This window comes from Gnatocerus cornutus, chromosome 8 (assembly GCF_029298725.1).
Source record: "Gnatocerus cornutus isolate USDA-ARS CGAHR chromosome 8, icGnaCorn1.1, whole genome shotgun sequence".
Lineage (NCBI taxonomy): Eukaryota > Metazoa > Arthropoda > Insecta > Coleoptera > Tenebrionidae > Gnatocerus > Gnatocerus cornutus.
In genome coordinates this window covers 13,958,268-13,977,152 of record NC_142240.1, presented here as the reverse complement: position 1 = coordinate 13,977,152, position 18,885 = coordinate 13,958,268, and the positions used below count along the sequence as shown (strand labels likewise).

Here is an 18,885-nt window from a genome sequence, read left to right as displayed (position 1 = left end):
TGGACATTTTTTCCGGAATTTTCGGAGCTCCATATCTCCAGAACTATAACAGATAAAAATATGCGGTTTTCGCCATCATTTTTCTCGTACCTTTGTTGCTTACGTCTTCCATATTTTAAATTCAAAAACTAATTTTTTTCAATTTATAAGGCAATCGTGTTTCGGTAAACATTTATTCCAGAGTTTTTAAAGCTTCAAATCTCCGGAATTATGACAGATAGACGAATGCAGAAACAAACGAAAAGAAAAAATGAGAAAAATATAAAAAACCTAAATTGTCTTAAAATTCAAAAATACATATAATCTCGAAACACTAAAATTAGTAAATATCCAAATACAAGCATAACAACTGTAAAATTCTAAAAAGCACCTAAAACTTTACGACATATTTCAATATCTTTTAACAAACAAACAAAATTATTAGAAATCAAATACGCCTTGATTGCTTTAATCCACCTACAAATAGCGCAATAATAAGGTGAATGCGGCCATTATTTATCACTCTTTGTCCTGTGACTAAAGAAAGGGCGTATGTGGCTGACTAATTCGCTGACCCAGCTTAAAAACCGACGTTTTGTGATTTATCCAGCAACGCCTCAAGAACAGCTCTTCTTCGTCCTATAAATTCATCCTCAACTCCGTCGTTAGTCTACCTAATTATAAGTCAAGTATTCAACTGTTAACTGTTTGTTTCAATTGATAAACCGTTGAAATGCCATTCATTGAACGGAAGAAACATACGCAATTTTTATGCTTCAATAAACTTAACGAACTCGCCTTGCCATGTCTGATATTAAATTAAAATCATCCGACCCGACAGTCTCGTCTTGCTCGCATTTCTAAAAGGTCTGTATTAAGTAAATATGACGGGATGATTACATTAACGGGATAATATTATTTTAAGATCCAAGGTTTTTCCAAGGACTGAACAGAACGGCAACAAGTAAAGCATTCGATGTGACAATGAAAATATTTCACGTTAATTAAATTTATTGCAGAAGGAATGAAGTTTCCCTAATTATACGTCATAAATAACGCAGCTTGCATAGCAAGAAGGGGTACTTAGTGCAGGAATTTGAACTTATCAACATCCGTCTAAAATAGATTTTGTGTAAAAACCAGTCTGCTGCATGCTAACCGTAAAACCAGCGCAATATCCCCGGTAAATTTATTTAGACTGAAATATTTTACTCTCCCTTAACTCGTTTCTCATCTTACGTTGTGACAGGCTAGCAATTTCGTTACACAAGATCCTTCGTTTTAACTTGATCATTGACTTGTCCTTTCCCAATGTACATGGTCCGGATCAAAGCTCCGGTTTTCCTTACATTTAATTACATTTCGGCGAGTTGACAATGGCGTTTCAGTTCGAGGAGTAGTGGACATTAATCTACAATTAAACTCCTACAGAATTTCATTACAACAACAAAAAAATCCCTGATGTGACATTTTGAAAAATCCTCTTCTATTTCGAGGATGAATTTCACATGAGGTCACTCTTGAAAGAACATTTAACTGCCACATGCGCTCGGAAGAGCTTTTATCGATCTGTTAATGGGGGATATAACCAAAGAAAATAAAAGAAATTTTGAAGTACTGTGGATCTAAACGTGATCAAATCGTGGATGTTGTTCAAATGTGGGAATTTGTGGACGTAATGGAGCTGTGCACAAACATTGCTATATTTTACAAGAGCACCATGTGTTACGTATAATATGTTAAATTGGTTGTGAATTATTTGCCGCCTAATAAATCGCAATTCCACATAATATATGCACATTTACATCTGTGATTGTCTTTGTTAAAGGACAGAAGTTAATGACGCGTGAAAGGGGTAAAGACCGAAATATGCACAGGATTTTTCGAGGACATCATTAAATTTCACTTGCGTTTGGAGATTTACATGCCAAAAAGAATTTACGGTCAAATTCTGAATTATTATTATAAAATTGTAGAGCAAGAATCATTTTTCGTCTTCAGCTTGGTCATTGGCAAATCACTGAAACCGACCTGGCGCATCCACCATTTTTAAGTTAAAAAGTAGTTCCTACAGGTAAAAATTTAAACGACAATAATTCTGAACCCAACAGAAATTTCGATTATTTTCCAATCATTGAAGTTTTTTCTGGTGCTTTAGATGAAAGAGATCCAATTTTATATAATTTTGCCTGAAGCACCAGTCAGAAATGATAACATCTTGTTCTATCGGTACAAAGAACTCTCATTAAAAAAAATAAACATTAAAAAAAATCTGGTTCGCAAGGTTATTTCTGTCTCTAATACAAAATTCTTATTTACCTACTTTATTATTCACATTTGAAAAAATCACGCGATTCACCTTTATATCCTTAATAACTCATTTTCCTCATCTGCTTCAATATTCTGACTGGTAAACATCCAGTGAAGTATTTATACGCCGTGCTATCATAAATCTATCATCGTCCGAATCAAAACAAGAGTTATCATAAATCTGCATAGATCAGCAGAGTAAAAATAAAACGGAAGTATGATTAATGCATGAAATAGTTAATTCAAGGTTTTCATGAAAATCAGGTTTTTGATCATCGATAAAGTATTGATTCGACAAGCATACAACGGCTCATATGATTTATACACTATTATTATCTTGAGTCATTTTTATCTGCACCGTTATCGTACGTATTAATAAAATTGGATGCATCCAAGCGAAACGTATTATTCGTATCGAAATGATTCGACGTATTATCAAATCAGGATCAAAATAGATGGAAAACAGAAGGGTGGAATTATATGGGGATAAAGAAATTAGGATGGGATTGTTGTAAGTAGGGTGAAGAGCCATTACAGAATTTGTACAAGGAGGCAGCCATAAAATATATGGCAAATAAGGGATTGTGTTTATAATTGAAGTTTTTATTTACAGCCACGGAAATAAAGCCATTTGGATAATTACAAGACCGGCGATGTTTTACATGCAAGATCTATAGCACAATATATTAAACGAGTTGTTATTGATGGTTTTATCGAGAAGGACCCCTTGCTTTGTCGAGCTGAATTGTGAAATTATAATTAATAAATTGCAAAGCGTTTTTCAAAATGATTTTCATAAAGTATGACATGAGCTCTCCTGCGTTTTCTTGACGTTAAATTAATTTGAAAGCACGGGATAATTATCTACCTGTAATTTTTTGTTACAGACACGCCACTTCTTCCCGAGGTAAGTTAAACGGTTATGTTTTTGACGCCATATGCTAAACGGGGATTGTAAGCACTAATTATAAAAAAAACGGAAATCGGAAGTACTCTGTTGCCTCAATTGCTGTTATTGACAACTGGTATGTTTACGGACATAACACGTATTAACGTTCAAACGTTTATAAACTTCATAAAACATTTGATAAAGCTCGGTAAATACAAACTGTAAATATAACAATAAAATGGAGTTGTTCAAGTCCGGCTAATTTCCGGTTGTGAAAATATCTACAATGATATTTCTTTTGGTTCAATGCTCCTTCCTGGTGTCATTTAGATTAGAGTTCATTTTTAATAAAAATGCGCGAACAGAAAATTGTTTTTAGCTTTTGAGGTAAAATTTCCGGCTAAGCTTTAAAGGAAAATTTTGGATTTTCGGTATTCAAACCACAGACCACCATTTTTTTATATTTACGCTTTTAGGGCCCAATTTTATGTTGACTTGCGGCATTGCAAATGAGAATTGCGCCTGAGCAACCCCAATCAAACTGATGTTACCTTAGCAACAGCGTCAACGTAATTTTGACTGACTTGAAATCGGGCCCTTAGTTGACATGCTGGCATATTGTAAAAATTGTCCTTTTATTTTATAATTAAACTGCATTATGAGTAAATCTAAGTAAACTAAGTCACCCTCAAAAAATTTTTTCATTCAATTTCGAAGAAACTTTGATATTTACAAAAACGTGCTTTATAAATTTTATATAAATAATTTTGAGCAAAATGCTTTAGTTTGAAATATACTGAGTGTAAAATTTTCGCGTTTTGCATGTATAGTCTAAAAAAATTAATTCTAGAAATTTTTACTACATAATTACAAAAATTATTTTGGTGGAATATAGTAACCAATTAAACACCTTTTAAGGAAAGAAAATTTTTATTGACATTGTGTTAAATATGTAGTTCTTCTAGTAAAATTAGTATGTAGTAAAATAAAACTTCATTTAGCGTTAAAAATAGAGTAATATAAATTGTCAGAGAAAACAGGGTGGAAAAAAGAAATTTATAAACTAAATAAAAGTTTGGACAAGAAATAAAAAAGCCTAAAATACAATTCTGTGGACGAATCTAAAAATGAAATTCAACTGCTTTTTGACTTGCGAGCTGTGCTAAATTACGAAATAATTATCAAATACAAGCAATAAAAATTGTGAAATAAAAAATAAAGGAAATAGATACAAATATGTAAATATGTAGATCTAATGAATCGGTGTGAAGAAATAATCCAAATAATCCACGACAATTTATAAGAAGTAAAGATTTAATTACGCTTCTTCCAATACATTTTGTTGCGCGTTTCCGCTCTATTAAAAACCCATTTATACCACCACAGGCTCGAATTTTGTTAACAAGCTTCTCAAATTCCACTTTTTCCATTTTCGCATTCTCGGGTTTAGTATACACGGCTCTGAAGTTTCCAGGTGGAGACTTAAATCTTTTTCAGCCCCCACATCTTCACTAACATTTTTTTAATCACTTCGCTTTGCATTTTTTCCTGCTGACCACGAAGCCCCTTGGCATGTAAACAGAAAATCGTACGAAGAAAGCTAATAAAAATAACAATATTTTTTTATTGAAGACGTAGAAGCCGATTTCGTTCAATAAAGGGTAGTTGTGTGAAAGAGAACAGACGTGGCGTCACTCCGATTTTTGTAAATGTAGCACGATGTTTGGACATGCAATTAATAGAGGGATGCAGTCACGTTGTTGGGGTTGGTTGGGGTGGGTCAGAATTGACAATAAAGGGTCGTGTGGAGTATTGTACGCATTACGTAATAGGCAACCGTCTGCGGAAAGGCTAACAATAGCTTTAAATGTGTCACGGGCCTTTTGTCGTATGCTACATAGATGTCATCCAGACAGTTAGTGTGTAATCAGATTTAGATTTCTTTCAATCGAGCGGACATATCGGAACGTTCGCACCCAAATAAATCCGAGACCGTAAAATTTGTATTGGAAACAGTTTTCCCCTTGATTATGAAGTTTGTAATGTTTTTGTATTCCGGGTTTCTCTCCCTGGTCTTAGTGTTGGCTGAACACTTACAAATCCTTGAAATCCAGCATCACCCTCTGTAGGTTTTGTTACATATCTAAAAATCCCCCGTTCTGTCTAGTCATAAAATATAGACGTACCTTGTTTACATAAGTAACGACGCACGAATGTCAATACACTTAACTCGATGTCATTTTATTATAAATCCTCTTGCAGTGGGGGTGCAACATAGATGATGCACAAAGATGAGAGAAACGCAGATCCTCTAATGGGATCTTACAAGAAAACAACAGCAGGATGTTAGCTATTATCTGCGGAGAAACTTGCTCTTAGTTGCCACCCATTTAATTATCAATCTCTGCTTTTATTAAGCTCGCAATAAAACTAAATGTTTAATGAATGTTTATAACATATCAAACTCACGAAAGTGGGTAAAAGTAATCATTTCTGATGGACTAATGAATAGAGTCTGATTTCATCTCTATATTTACACAAAGTTCATGCCGGCGTTATCCTCGGTAGAAAGTAATAAAATTATAGTAATGAAATCAAGGTAATCCAATATTGGACTGAACACGACATAACTTTCTTTATTCTTTTTCTGAATACACAAACTAGATTGATCCCTATAAATACTTCAGAAGTATTTGTTTTTAAATCAATACCCGTTTCATTGTTATAGAACTCAAAGAGAATGGGGATGTTTTTGCAATAGTAAAACTAACAAAACATTTTTGGCACATTTCGGCTATTGTGCTCACTGAAACACATTAAAAAATTCATTGCTTTGGGAATTTATCACATCGATGTTTTGACAAAAGCATAGGCGAGACTGAATGCTGGATCAAAGGGACTAGAGCGAAACTGCTGGAAAATTAGGTCTGAAGATTAAAAATGCTATCAGGAATGAAAAATAAATACGGCAATGGAGAGAGGAATACTAGTCAATTCCCTTCCTAATTTTTCACATTATTTTGATCTTTTGCTTCAAACGCAAATTAACATTATTTTGCTTCAAACGAAGCACTTTGATGGCTTGGATATTTTAGATGAATCTAAATCTTTCAAAATATTTGTATTAACAGCTTTCAATACAGTTATCTATACAGGGTGGCCCATCTAAGACTTTCGGGCTCAATATCTTAGTTATTTATGAACGGATTTTTCCATAATTTAAAATATAATTTCTTAAATAGGTAAGGATGATGTGACATTACCAGCGTCATCCTTGTCTTAAAAATGTTAATTTTACTTGTCTTATTTTAAATTTTAATTAGTTAAAAGTTATGTAATTTTATAAAACAGCAATAATTATACGCGTGTGCCAAAAATCAACCGTCTAGCAAGTCAAGTTGCCGAGAAAAAGACAAAAAGGACCTCAACATCTCCAAAAGATACAAACTGATCGGCCGGCTATGAAACAATCGACTTCTACAGCGAGTTTAGATTTTGGACATTCCTGACTTGTTGATGAATCCGTGACGTTCTTGACATTTGTGACATTCATTTGAGGTTATGTTTATTTTTGAGCATTATGATGAATATGATTGATTTAAACTTGCACATTCACGATCTGTTATCTCGATCTTTTGTAACTAATCACAATGCATTGGACCATGCATCGTTTCTCAACATTTGTGATATTTCTCATTTGAGGTTATGTTTACTTTTGAGCGTGATGATGAATATCATTGATTTCAACTTGCGCAGAACGATTTATCTCGATCTTTTGAAATTGGAAACTAATCACAATGCATCAGGCAACGTTTTGGTGCAAAAAATCCAAGTAAACATAACCTCAAATGAGAAATATTACAAATGTCAAGAACGTCAGCGATTATTGACAGACCGAACGCAGGGATGTCCAAAATTGGGCGTGGGAAATTATTTTTTTCATAGCCGACTATGATTTTGCATCTTTTAGAAATGTTGAGGGTTTTTTTTCTCTTTTTCTTGGCAACTTGACTAGCTCGACGGTGAAGTTTTGGCACACTCGGATAATTATTGATGTTTTATAAAATGACATAAATCTTAACTAATTAAAATTTAAAATAAGACAAGTAAAATTAACATTTTTAAGACAAGGATGACGCTGGTAATGTCACATCATCCTTACCTATTCAAGAAATTATATTTTAAATTTTGGAAAAATCCGTTCAAAAATAACAAAGATATTGAGCCCGAAAGTCTTAGATGGGCCACCCTGTATAAACAAATTTAAAAAACATAAGAAATCAGGTATTTGTAAATTCTCGAAAAAAGCTATTGCAAATATTTAACAAAAAACTTGTAAAATCTAAACAATCAAAAGCATTTAAAAATTAAAATTTAAAAAAAAACGAAATCCAAAACACTCAAAACTAAATAAAAAAAATTTTAATCTCTATCTGCAATCGAAATTATGCTTTAAACATGAAACATAAGTGTTAAAATGTTATACCATTTTTTTTAGCAATATTTTCAATTAGGAAGCAATACGAAAATAGCAATGTTTACAACAAGTTCATCTATAAATAGGGTCCACAACTACTGCTTACTTACAATTTTAATTCCTGTCAAAATCCCATACTTTACGATTTTTTTATCATTTTTATATACTCTAAAGTCATTTTTACACATTTGAGCCTAAAAGAATGGCATTTCAAAAATTAAATTAACAATGAAAATGTCAACTTTATATAGCAATTGTAGAAAAAGTACATTTTATAGCCCACTGAATTTTAAAAATTGTTAATCAAACATCTAAACTTTTGATATCGAGATAAAACTGAATTTTTATTGAAGACTCTAAAAATGCTAAAAATCCTCAAAAATGAACAAAATTGTAAATTAACAGTATTGCGGAAGATGTCATCAAAAATTTAACCTAAACCATTTAAAAAAAACTCAAAAGAACAAATTAAAACTTTCCAAGAACATGTAAAGACGTATCATAATATTCAAAAGAATTCAAATAAAGCAAAGAAGAATATAATCCGATTTCACTGTATATTTTCTCTCTGCCACAACTTACCTGCGCCTTGATCAATGAACTGAGTTTTTATTAATCGTTTTCTCATTCTTCGATTTAGTCAAAAAAGATCACGATTTCATGGTAGAGAAGGAAATTGATTGAGTTTCATTGACTAGTTTTGTGTCATTTTTCGCATTTTTCTCATTCACCTTCCCGTGCAATGCAGTTTGCGCTGTGATTTATCTGCGCTTGAAGTACCCCAGAGCATTTCTTGCCAGTGTCAAGAAAACAAATACGAAGTTTAATCAAAAAGACTTAAAAACTGTATTTTCCGCAGTTTTCTTTCACTACTTGAAAGTTGTTGGAAAGATTTTATCCACAATCAATTTTCTTTAGACCCCGATTGTTGCATCTATTGATATAAAAGTGTAAAGAAGTTACAACAAAAGTTGTAAAGTCCTGATTAATTGTTTTACTTCTTGGTATTTACTATGGATCGGCATCCCTCGTTGCAGTTGTCCCAACAAAAGCAGATGACGAGCGTGAATAGGCGTATTATGAAAGTATACAGCATTGCAAAAAAAAGTTTTAGTGCACCTTGCGGTTCTCATGCTAATGGAAAGAGGGATCGCTTAAGCCATGCTGTAAACCTGTGGTGTAAAACCGCACGCGCCTCTTTATGCAACCTTTAAAAAGAGGGATTACTCATGAATAGCTAAGTGAAAGATATACAGGGAGATTAAAGAGGATTAGCGATTACCATAACATTGGTTATATGTTATCATAGCCAGTGTAATAGGCCTAATTGCCGACCATTGTCAACTGCAAATTAAGGGGGCTACTGGGCATGACGTGAACCGCAAAGTTGCAATTTCCATCAAACCACAACGCGAAATATTCCACGCTAAAACACGGTTACATGTGTCTTTTCGACTAGTAATGTTATTAAGTTATTACTATAGTTCAGGCTGTAATGAATCTATAAGTGACGCTCTACTAACTTGCACCCCTTTAATTCGCGGATGAATTTATAACAATAGATTAATTCATATCTGAGATCCATTAGGAAGATTGAATTCATCCCTAGTTACGTTGTTTTCAATTTCAGAGGCGCCTAGTTAAATAGACGAGCCAAAACTACCCTCGCATCCATTTTTTTTGTAACATGTGTGCTACACTTTCTAGTGTTTATTTTATTTTGCTACAATGTACCCCCATGTTTGAATAAAAGAAGAAAGTTCCACAACGCAATACAAACAGATGCGACTTCTAAATTTATGTGATTACGTGAACAAAATACATTGACGTGTTAAACAGTGTAATCCATTACGGCCCTTTGTTAACTGCACACATTTTTTAAATGAATTTCTAAATTATTACCTCCTGCAGTGCATTTAACACATTCCAACAATCATTAATTATATCGTCGGCTGCGATGTACAATTATTGTGTCGGTTTTAATTGTAATTACTGCCAACGCATTGTTATCTCTGCCTTTATTTCTCGGATTTTTTTCAAATTGGCAAACGAAAGAATAAATTGCGACTCTGATGCTTTGTTTCGTATTGATTGTTGATTTCTAGCTCTATTTCAGCCCTTTTTCGTACAAACAACGCCAACCAAACAATAATTAAAACCTCAGATGTTTCATAACATAAAGTTTACTTTATCAGGTTTCATAACCAACGAGAGAATTAATTTCATTTTATGTACTCCTGGAACTTAAATAAAAATTAGTACAAATATTAAAACTTTTTATGGACGTTTCATTGTAGAGCCAAAATAAATAACGTCAAAAGTAATAAAACATTATCTTAATTAGTTTTTGTTTAGCCAAAATGGTAAGCTTCTGTGAGCCGAGGAATATTCAGCCACTGAATATTAATATCGAAGTTATTTACATTTTTCATAATGATGTTCTCCTGCGGTAACTAGTCTAATTAAGTATTCAGATTTAAAATGTACATTATTCTAAATAATAACATTATTTTCTTATTTTCTGTTAAGCCTAAAAAGCTATTTCCCCAAAGACTTTCCAGTAAAAAGAGGCAGAGAATATTAAATGCTAATTTGGCAAAGATGCTTATTATAATGAAAGCAAACGCGGTTGTTAGCTTGTCAGAAAGAAATGTACTCCAGAAATTGCTCAGCATCTTGTTACTTAGAAGGTAATCAATAAATTATTTCAGTGCTGTCAATAAAATTACGAAAAAATTACTAAATTGTTTGGTTTTGTCTTCCTCCAGTTTCCACAAAATACAAAAAAAGAATCTTCACGTTCAATAATGTTAGCAATAGCACTTTTAGTCAGACTTGTTATTACGCCCGTAAATCAAAGAATACAAACATGCACTTCCTCTTCCTGGTTTAATCATCAGATGCATATTTAGTTGCCTACAACACCACCACAAATCCAAATAAAACAAATTAGAATTATACTCGCAAAACTAGCTTTATTAACTTAGCACATCGAACTAATTTTGCCTTTGATGCAGATGACCCTCGAAAAGAGAGTAAAGAGAAATCTGACGCCGACAGGTTTAGAAAGTTAACGACAATAACAGAACTTCCACTTTATTATGTATTTACTTAAATTCTCGTTACAGACTAATTTCCTCTTAACATCATACTAAATTCTCAATTGCCTAGTTTGATTCTGAAGATGAAGCAACATTCTTTGTTGCTTTCTTTGGCGTCCCAAAGTCGCCATTTTACGCGATAATTTGATGAGGGAAATAGTGACGACATGAAAATAGTGTTTTTATATGACGCGTTTACACTATTTTTAACTGGACAATCGGTGCGCTTACACCCATCTCTGTCCATTCCAGGTAAAGGTAACTCAACAAAACCTAGCACGGAATACGCTTGACTGAGCATTCGTTCCGAGTCAAAACCTAAAAGAAAGATAATTTTTTGTTTTTCTCGAATAGGTAAACAAACCTGGCTCGTAATCAAACTCGATTGTGACGTTTGTGCCCTTTTTAAATTTACATGGTTTATTACTTTTCGCTTCTTGGCAAGGCAGGACTCTCACTTCTTTGACTTTACAAATGGCCTCATCAGCACCTGAAAAATTAATTAATACCAAGTTCCAGTTCCTTTGGCGTGAATTTAAAATAATAAAATCTAAGATGAAAAACAATGGGATTTTCACGCTGAATAATTCTGAAAATAATAATGTTTTTAATAAAAGCTTACCTTCACACTCTGCAAAGTCAATAACTTCGCCCTTTAGGACTCCAACAAAGACAAAGATTGTGTACAAACTTATTAATAACTTCATGCTCATTTCACTAACAATACCTTTATCTCTGTCCGCGATATTTAATTATAACGTGCGGTATGTTCGTATCAATACAATTCGATACGTTATTGAAATCGAATCGACGAAAACTGACGTTTGAAAGCTAACACAGCACTCAACTGTTGTCGGAATAACTGTTTTCTTTTATACCTGTTCCTCACTTTTAGTGTAGGTAAAGAAGCCGCCGATAATATGAAATATGGTACTTCATGTGGATGCGGGTACTAATTTCCCTCGCTTTTACTGTGAAATTCGCATGCGGGATGTAAAAGCGTGTTTGTATTTATTACGCAATAATAAAAAAATATATCCGCGGATTTTACTAGACATGAGGTAGGATCATAATATCGCGGAGGTCATATTTTTATCTTATGCAAAAAGGCAATAAACTTCAAATTTACAACGATGACAGAGACTTAACGAAGGAAGTTGATGAGATTTGTTCTGAAATATCCTTAGAAGAGCTGTGGTTCTGAATAAATCGTATAAAATACGTTGGTTTTTATATATTTCCGTAGCGTGTATATTTTATTATTAACAATATAAAAATTAATAAGTTTAACAAAGAAAAGACTAAAATGGGATGACAAAGCAATAGCTGGAACTTTACAGAAAAAGTAAAATTTCAGAGATAAAATATGACAACTGAACTTCAGTTTAAATCATACAAAGTGCTTTGTTTCTACATAAGTATGTATTATTCAGTCTTATGAAATTTTTACAATTTTTAAAAACAAGACTTTAAGACAAGATACATTTGGAGCAAATTTATAAAGTTCTCTAAACTTTCGTTAAAATTGAATGCAAAATTTTGGCCCCGTACTCCACTTTAAATTGCTAATAAAAACAATATAAGAAAGGAAAACAAAAATAATTGAAATGCATCTGACTGAATAAAAAGCACAAAGTTCACGTTAAAGTACAATTTCTGATACATATTTAAAACCAGACGAATATAGAAAAGCAATATAAAGAAAAATGTAAACGGAAAATCTTTCAGAGAAGCTTAAGAAAAGTCATTAAAATTGCAATAGCAGCATAATAGAATTTTTCAAGCAGAATAATTTATTAAATTACAAAAACTAGTAGTCGTGTCAGATTTATTCTGGAATAAAACATCAAATTTAAACGAAAGCGCACGCATTATTTTTTGTTTTATCTTCTATTCTAAATATATTTATTAATACATCTCGTTGTAAATTTGAGAAAAATAATATTTTAAACGTGCAAAATAGAGATAAAACTATAAAACAAATGACTCTTTAGTCATTTTTATCTTTTTCTTTCCTGGTGTTATACCTCTGTAAGCTGTAAGTCTAATGTTCAAAGAAAAAGAATTTTTTCAATACTGCATTTCCATTTATGTTGACCATAAACGTAGAACTTAAATTAAAATTGGACCGCACTTAAATCAAACTTTAATTAAAATGTAGAATTGGTATCTGTCATGAGTTTAAAGCCTTTAACCAATATTAGAAAAAAAGAAATCTGGAGAATTGTAAATAATTAAAATTATGTATTCCCCATCTCCTGATTCATTCTGTTGAAATATAGAAGAATCCTGCAACGTCCCCATTAATTGAAACCTTAGAATTAGAACAAAAGTATTCATTTGAGCATCTACAATTTGTGATTTAAATTTTTTATTAGTTCATTATATTGATCGAACAACGACAATAAGCATTGTGTAATATTTCGATATCCTGTATTAAAAATTATCAATGAGAATATTCTCGAGTTTAGTCGGAAATCTCCTTAAATAAATAATGACCAAAAAACGAAATAAAACGTCTGTAAAAACAATTTTTTGTCCTGTAAAAACTGAACCAAGTACGAAAATATACGCTAATTATGTTCATGATACCGCTTGCATAAAAACTCAGAACAATCACTTTGAACGACCATGCAAATCCGAGAAAATTTATCTCAAGAAAACCAATATTTGTCCTTGTTAAATTCACATAAAACAATGCTTTCCGAGAAAAAACATAAAATTTCACAAATGACTGCCCAGTAATCCGAATTCATAGAAAATATTTTAATTATGTAACTGATTCATTACGCTTCCGTTACATTTTTTTGTTTTAATAGGATTACTCGTCATTTCCTATTCAGCACCTCTAACATGATGCAACAATGTGGGAGTACGGTGCATCTGCGTTTTCTCAATCCTTCTTTTGTGTTGGTTTTAAAATAAACGCGTATAGGTGCTTACGAACTTGGTAAATATTAGATAAAAACGTTCGTAACAATTCTTGGAATTTGTAACAAATCGCTTTTGTTTGAAAGATTTTAAGCGAGGCGAAATAGCTCGAGCGCTGCAACAAATCCTTTCTAATTGCCGTACTATTCAGTTCGCAGAAAAGGAAGTCAAAACAATACGCAACGGAGTTTTAGTGTTTTTTAATCTACATCTTCAGGTCTCACAGGATGTGTTAAAGGTATCACAGACTTCTGGTTCACGTCTCTTGAGCAGGCCTTCCTCATATCTGAAATCAAATGTAAAACAATCAAAGTAATGAATGAATTAAATTTCTACCGTAAGCATCCTCGTCGGGATCTCCTGAATAATACTCCAATACGGTCCTATATACAATATACCCCAAATTTGTATACATGTTGATAGCCACCTTGTTACTAACTCTGACAAACAAATCAACAAAATAGGCGCGTTTTCTGAAAAACACAGTCATTGAAAGTAGTGACTTCAAGAAGCTCAGATTTCATACTTTTCTGAAACATCTTCTAGAAAGCTCATTAAGGTTGCAGCTAAACCTAAGCGCCTGAAATCTGGCGATACTGTGAGGGCAGTAACGTGTCCATGCCAGTTCTCCCCAATCCCTTCAGCCTTTCCCATTACTACAAAAACTGTTTCTGTACAAGTTCACGAGTTTTTACAAACCTACTGTAACCCATTATTTCGCCGCTCGGAGACTCCGCTACCTGGAAATACTCCGGCCAGTGAGCCAGGTAGCGCATGTAAAAAGACAGGCCGTACGTCTCAGTAAGAGGGTCCAAATTTCTAAACAAAACAATTATTTTCGTTCTTTTAACTCAGTTAACTTACACGTTGTTAAATTTGTACATATCGTCACAAGTAAAGGGGCGCAGCGTTGTCATTTTCGAAAAAGTCGAACCTAACCTTAAACTCTTGACAGATCAAAACAAACCCTAGTTTCTTTCGTCGCATTATGTTGGTACCGGTCTGACTTCTGTCATACTTGTCATAGTCTGTAACATGCAAAAAGTCAAGTAATAATCGTTGCCTAATTTTAATGTAAACATAATAAGTTATCGTGTTATCCAAATTTCAAGCTAATGCATAACAAACTCAGCACGTAATACATTAGTTTATCAAAATTCTCCGGAATGACAGACCCCAATAATACTACAAACGGCCTAAAATCGCAAGGCGAAGAAAGTGCAACGAAAATTAGTGTTTTGAAGGATTTATGCACAAACAACGCGGAATATTTCGCGACGGACACCACCGAAAATGGGCAAAGATTGTATATTTCGTTTATGGGGATCAAAGAGAATCTTGACGAGATTTCACCGAAAATGGCAAGAGTCTTGGAACAGGCCCCCTCGTTTGACTTTGATGAAAATACTCCAGGCAATGGGTACCGAAGTTTCTTGAGCGTGACAGATTCGGCCATCGACTTTGCAATACAGCTAAACAAGAAAATTTGTTTGAAGAGAGCAAGTACTTTTTTCAGGAAGAGTCAAATGACTAAGTAAGTCTTTATGGGGGCTTTGACCAGTTTCTTTAGTGTTTTTTAGGGAGATTGAATCTTGTGCGCACTTAATCGCAAGTCTGGACACTTGCTTTAAACACCTGGAGACGCTACTCTCTTGGAGTAATCCTGGAGGGCTATTCCCAGAAGAGGAACACACTCCTGAGGAATTACTCACAAAGTATGAAGATATCAATCAGTATTGCTTCTATGGACGTTGCATGGGATTTCAAGTAAATATCTAAACCGTCTTAATTGTAATAACACTTGGGGTTTTAGTTCTGTGAATCTATCAAAAATGTAATGCAATTTATATCAGTATCAATGGCAATATTCTCTGAAATCTTCTACAACCAAGGCTCGTTTTTCTCGAAGGCCACATCTTCACTACTGGCGACATCAAAATACGTCAATGATCCTGAGCAAAGAGCAAGAAGAATTGTAAATATCTCTCAAAACGCCGATGTAAATTTTTGCAAGGCTTTCTGGTTTCTTTCTGAGAATGAGTTGATGACTAACATGCCCTATGTGGTGACTCCCAGTGTTGCTGTTTCCAGAGTCATCAATCTACCCCCTGAACCAATCACTCTTGAAGTGGATGGTAAAACTGTAGAAGTCCCAGTCCCAAGTTCTCACATTGGTATTTTTCTTTAACCCGACAGAAAATATCACTCTTGGTAAAATTACAGGTAGAAAACCCATCCAAGTGCGCCTTATAAGCTACAACGTGCATGAAGGCATGATAGGTGAAGCCTCAAATCGCCACAAGAGTGTACCCCCAGCCAGAGGCCTATTAATACATTGTCACGGTGGTGGTTTCGTCGCCCAGTCTTCATTATCACACGAAAGTTACTTAAGGGGATGGGCTAAAGAAATTAAGGTTCCAATTTTGAGTATTGATTACAGTTTGGCTCCGGAGGCGCCGTTTCCGAGGGCACAGGAAGAGGTGACTTATGCTTATTGCTGGGCTTTGAAGAATTATCAGCTGTTGGGGAGTACAGGTAATTTTATTCGTGTATTAGCTGCAAATATTTGGCTCATTGGGTGGTAAAATCGATGGGGACTTTCCAAGAGTTACATCAGCGATTGGTTTAGAACTAATTCATGATCACGTAATTAAGAAATAATGATAAAGACGTGTTTTGTCTGAGAGTGACCTATAAATGTAACAGTTAATTAGGACACCGCCGCTTTCATTAGTTTGTTTTCTTATTAGTCGTTATTTTTAGCACTTTAATGGAAATTCGATAATTAGCAGACGTGGTCGGTGTAAGAAGTGGCTCAAAGTGCAGATCCTGTTCGTTCCATAGCAATTAATTGTTGGAATTCGTTTGTACACGAATAAATAGATTTTAAAAATGGTGGAGGCGCTGGGCTAATTTATCTCAAATTTGGATTTTTCTACAATTTTAAAAGCTCAGGTTTCGTTGAAAATGAGAATATAATAGATGAAGCAAATGACCATTAATCAATACATTTCTAGCCACGTTGGCGCCAGATTCCATCGCAAAATCATTTCTTATAATAAAAATCTCGTCGGTTTATTTTTACATAAAGTGAAGCTATAAATACGCGTGAACTAGTTTTGGATATAAATATAAAAACAATCAGTTGACCTTTCGCCAATGTTTTTATTCAAGGTTAAAATTTAATACGTGTTATATCAAACATGAAAGTGGATTTGATAGCCAAAACCGCAGAGTTGTAAGTTTAGAGATTTCTATTAAACAAGCAATAATAATTATGCATTAAGATAAGACTAATCACCATCCCGGATATTACCAACGTTTATTGTTAATTTAAGTGCAATAATCTAAATGATTTATTGGTAATTTAATACGGTTGCAATCATTTGAACCGCGTCATTTTCTGCTCGGATACAACTTCAAAACCCTCCCTACATAACGTTTTTTTCCCATTACTCACCGTCCCTCGCCTCTTATTAATTTTTAACATTTCTTTCCAGGTGAACGAATAATAGCAGCAGGAGACTCGGCCGGAGCCAACCTCATTCTCTCCACCACTTTGAAATGTCTCCATTTGGGTATTCCGCCTCCCATGGGCCTGTTCGTAGCATACGTTCCTACTGTAATAAATTTTGTTCCTTCACCAGCTCGGTTATTATGCATGATGGACCCTTTGCTGCCGTTCGGTTTTATGATGCGCTGTTTAAAAGGTACAATAAAGATAGTCGCAACGTGAACTAATTTAATATGTGCAGCTTATGCGTGTTCTGACGGTGAAAGAAAAACGCAGAATGAAGCGATGAATGAGCAGACTTCTGACACTGAAAGTTTCGAGGAAATTTCCGAATCGGATCTAATGGAATTGCAAGCCCACAAATCCCCCGTTTCTGAGACTTCGGATACTTTGACTTACGGATCGTTGAATTCGAATGGAGAAGACGATAGAAATGGGAAGGATATTGATCTACAACCGGCGGATATTGAAAATAGTCAGAAATACGTGTCGGATTTCTTGGAGAAATATGTATTAGGTGCGTCTCGCTAGTTAAATAGCCCCCCAAATTAACAATAACATTGTAGACTCGGATACGGAGACTGATGGCACTCGGATCGCCGTGCTGAAGCACGAAAGCGGGACGTCTTCGCAGTCTTTGGACGATTCTTTACACACCAGAGTTGCAAGTTTTGTTTCTAATTTAAAGTGGCGTTTTAATAGTTGGATAGCTCAAAAAACAGCGGCTGGGGTCGACTTTATGGTACCTCGGAGTAGCAGCGTTGCGGAAAAATGCTTGGATTTGGAAAAACCGTGTAATTTATTGGATGAATTTAAGTTTACAGTGCCTAAAGATCCGTATCTAAGTCCATTTTTTGCCGCCAAGGAAGACTTGGAAAGATTCCCTCCCGTACGAACTTTGGTAAGATTTAAGATTTAAGAGTGTTGGCGAGTTTTTACGGTTTTTTTTCAGACTGTCCATTTAGATCCCTGTCTGGATGACTGCGTAATGTTTAGCAAGAGGCTAAAAGAGTTGAATAGAGACGTGCAGTTGGATATTTTGAGCGGGTTACCGCATGGTTTCCTGAACTTTTCTTTGGTGAGAGAACGAGTGAGTTTTAAAATGATCTAAATTCCGTTTTAGGTTTCTAAAGAAGCTTACGAGGGCTGTAAACTTTGCATCAAAAGAATCAATGAGCTACTGGACTTGGACAGTTTGCCTCCTTTACAATAATTTTATAGAACGAGTACAATTAATTAGAAGGTAAATGGGTTAGTGTAGATGTTGCTCTCGAAGTATTTAAAATTTCTGTCCATCATGTTTAAAGAATATTTTTTATACTCACTGAAATTTTTCGTTGTAGACATATCTAAGGAACTCAGTTTGTACCTGTGAACGATTCTTTTTGTGGCTGTGTTGTTTCTTTGCTGTAGTAACAAATTATTTATTTTCTATTTATTGCCTAAATTAAGCAGAACATCAAGTCGAATTCCAGGACAGTATTAGACAAGGGTTGTATTCATCTTATATTCTCATAATTATATTAATGATACCAAAGTGAACTTGTTACGTAACTCATAGTGATAATTATTGATTTGTGTATTTAGATCTGTTTGTCAATATTTATACGACATATTTATTGGATATTAATTATTGTATGAACAATAAATTCTACACTTAAGCTTTAATGTGTTTCAGTTTTTA

At 34.0% G+C, this 18,885-nt stretch overlaps 3 protein-coding genes across 3 annotated transcripts; 1 reads left to right on the top strand and 2 right to left on the bottom strand.

Annotated features, from left to right (window-relative positions):
• Positions 1–10,747: 10,747 nt before the first annotated feature.
• On the bottom strand, positions 10,748–11,650 carry LOC148170105 (MD-2-related lipid-recognition protein-like). The gene is made up of 3 exons (XM_088043600.1): positions 11,379–11,650; positions 11,121–11,246; positions 10,748–11,074 (listed from the first exon to the last, which is right to left on the bottom strand). Exons 1-3 carry the CDS (start codon positions 11,467–11,469, stop codon positions 10,815–10,817), a joined length of 477 nt encoding a protein of 158 aa, XP_087899726.1. The 5' UTR covers positions 11,470–11,650; the 3' UTR covers positions 10,748–10,814.
• Positions 11,651–13,872: 2,222 nt separating this feature from the next.
• On the bottom strand, positions 13,873–14,705 carry Naa20A (N-alpha-acetyltransferase 20 A). Its single transcript, XM_088043218.1, has 5 exons — positions 14,552–14,705; positions 14,391–14,506; positions 14,214–14,343; positions 14,024–14,160; positions 13,873–13,973 (listed from the first exon to the last, which is right to left on the bottom strand). Exons 1-5 carry the CDS (start codon positions 14,602–14,604, stop codon positions 13,888–13,890), a joined length of 522 nt encoding a protein of 173 aa, XP_087899344.1. The 5' UTR covers positions 14,605–14,705; the 3' UTR covers positions 13,873–13,887.
• Positions 14,695–18,869, top strand: Hsl (hormone-sensitive lipase). Its single transcript, XM_088043216.1, has 9 exons — positions 14,695–15,221; positions 15,268–15,454; positions 15,501–15,861; positions 15,911–16,222; positions 17,188–17,397; positions 17,443–17,718; positions 17,768–18,102; positions 18,154–18,279; positions 18,325–18,869. The coding sequence occupies exons 1-9, from the start codon at positions 14,854–14,856 to the stop codon at positions 18,412–18,414; spliced, it is 2,265 nt and encodes a 754-aa protein (XP_087899342.1). The 5' UTR covers positions 14,695–14,853; the 3' UTR covers positions 18,415–18,869.
• The last annotated feature ends 16 nt before the right edge of the window (positions 18,870–18,885 follow it).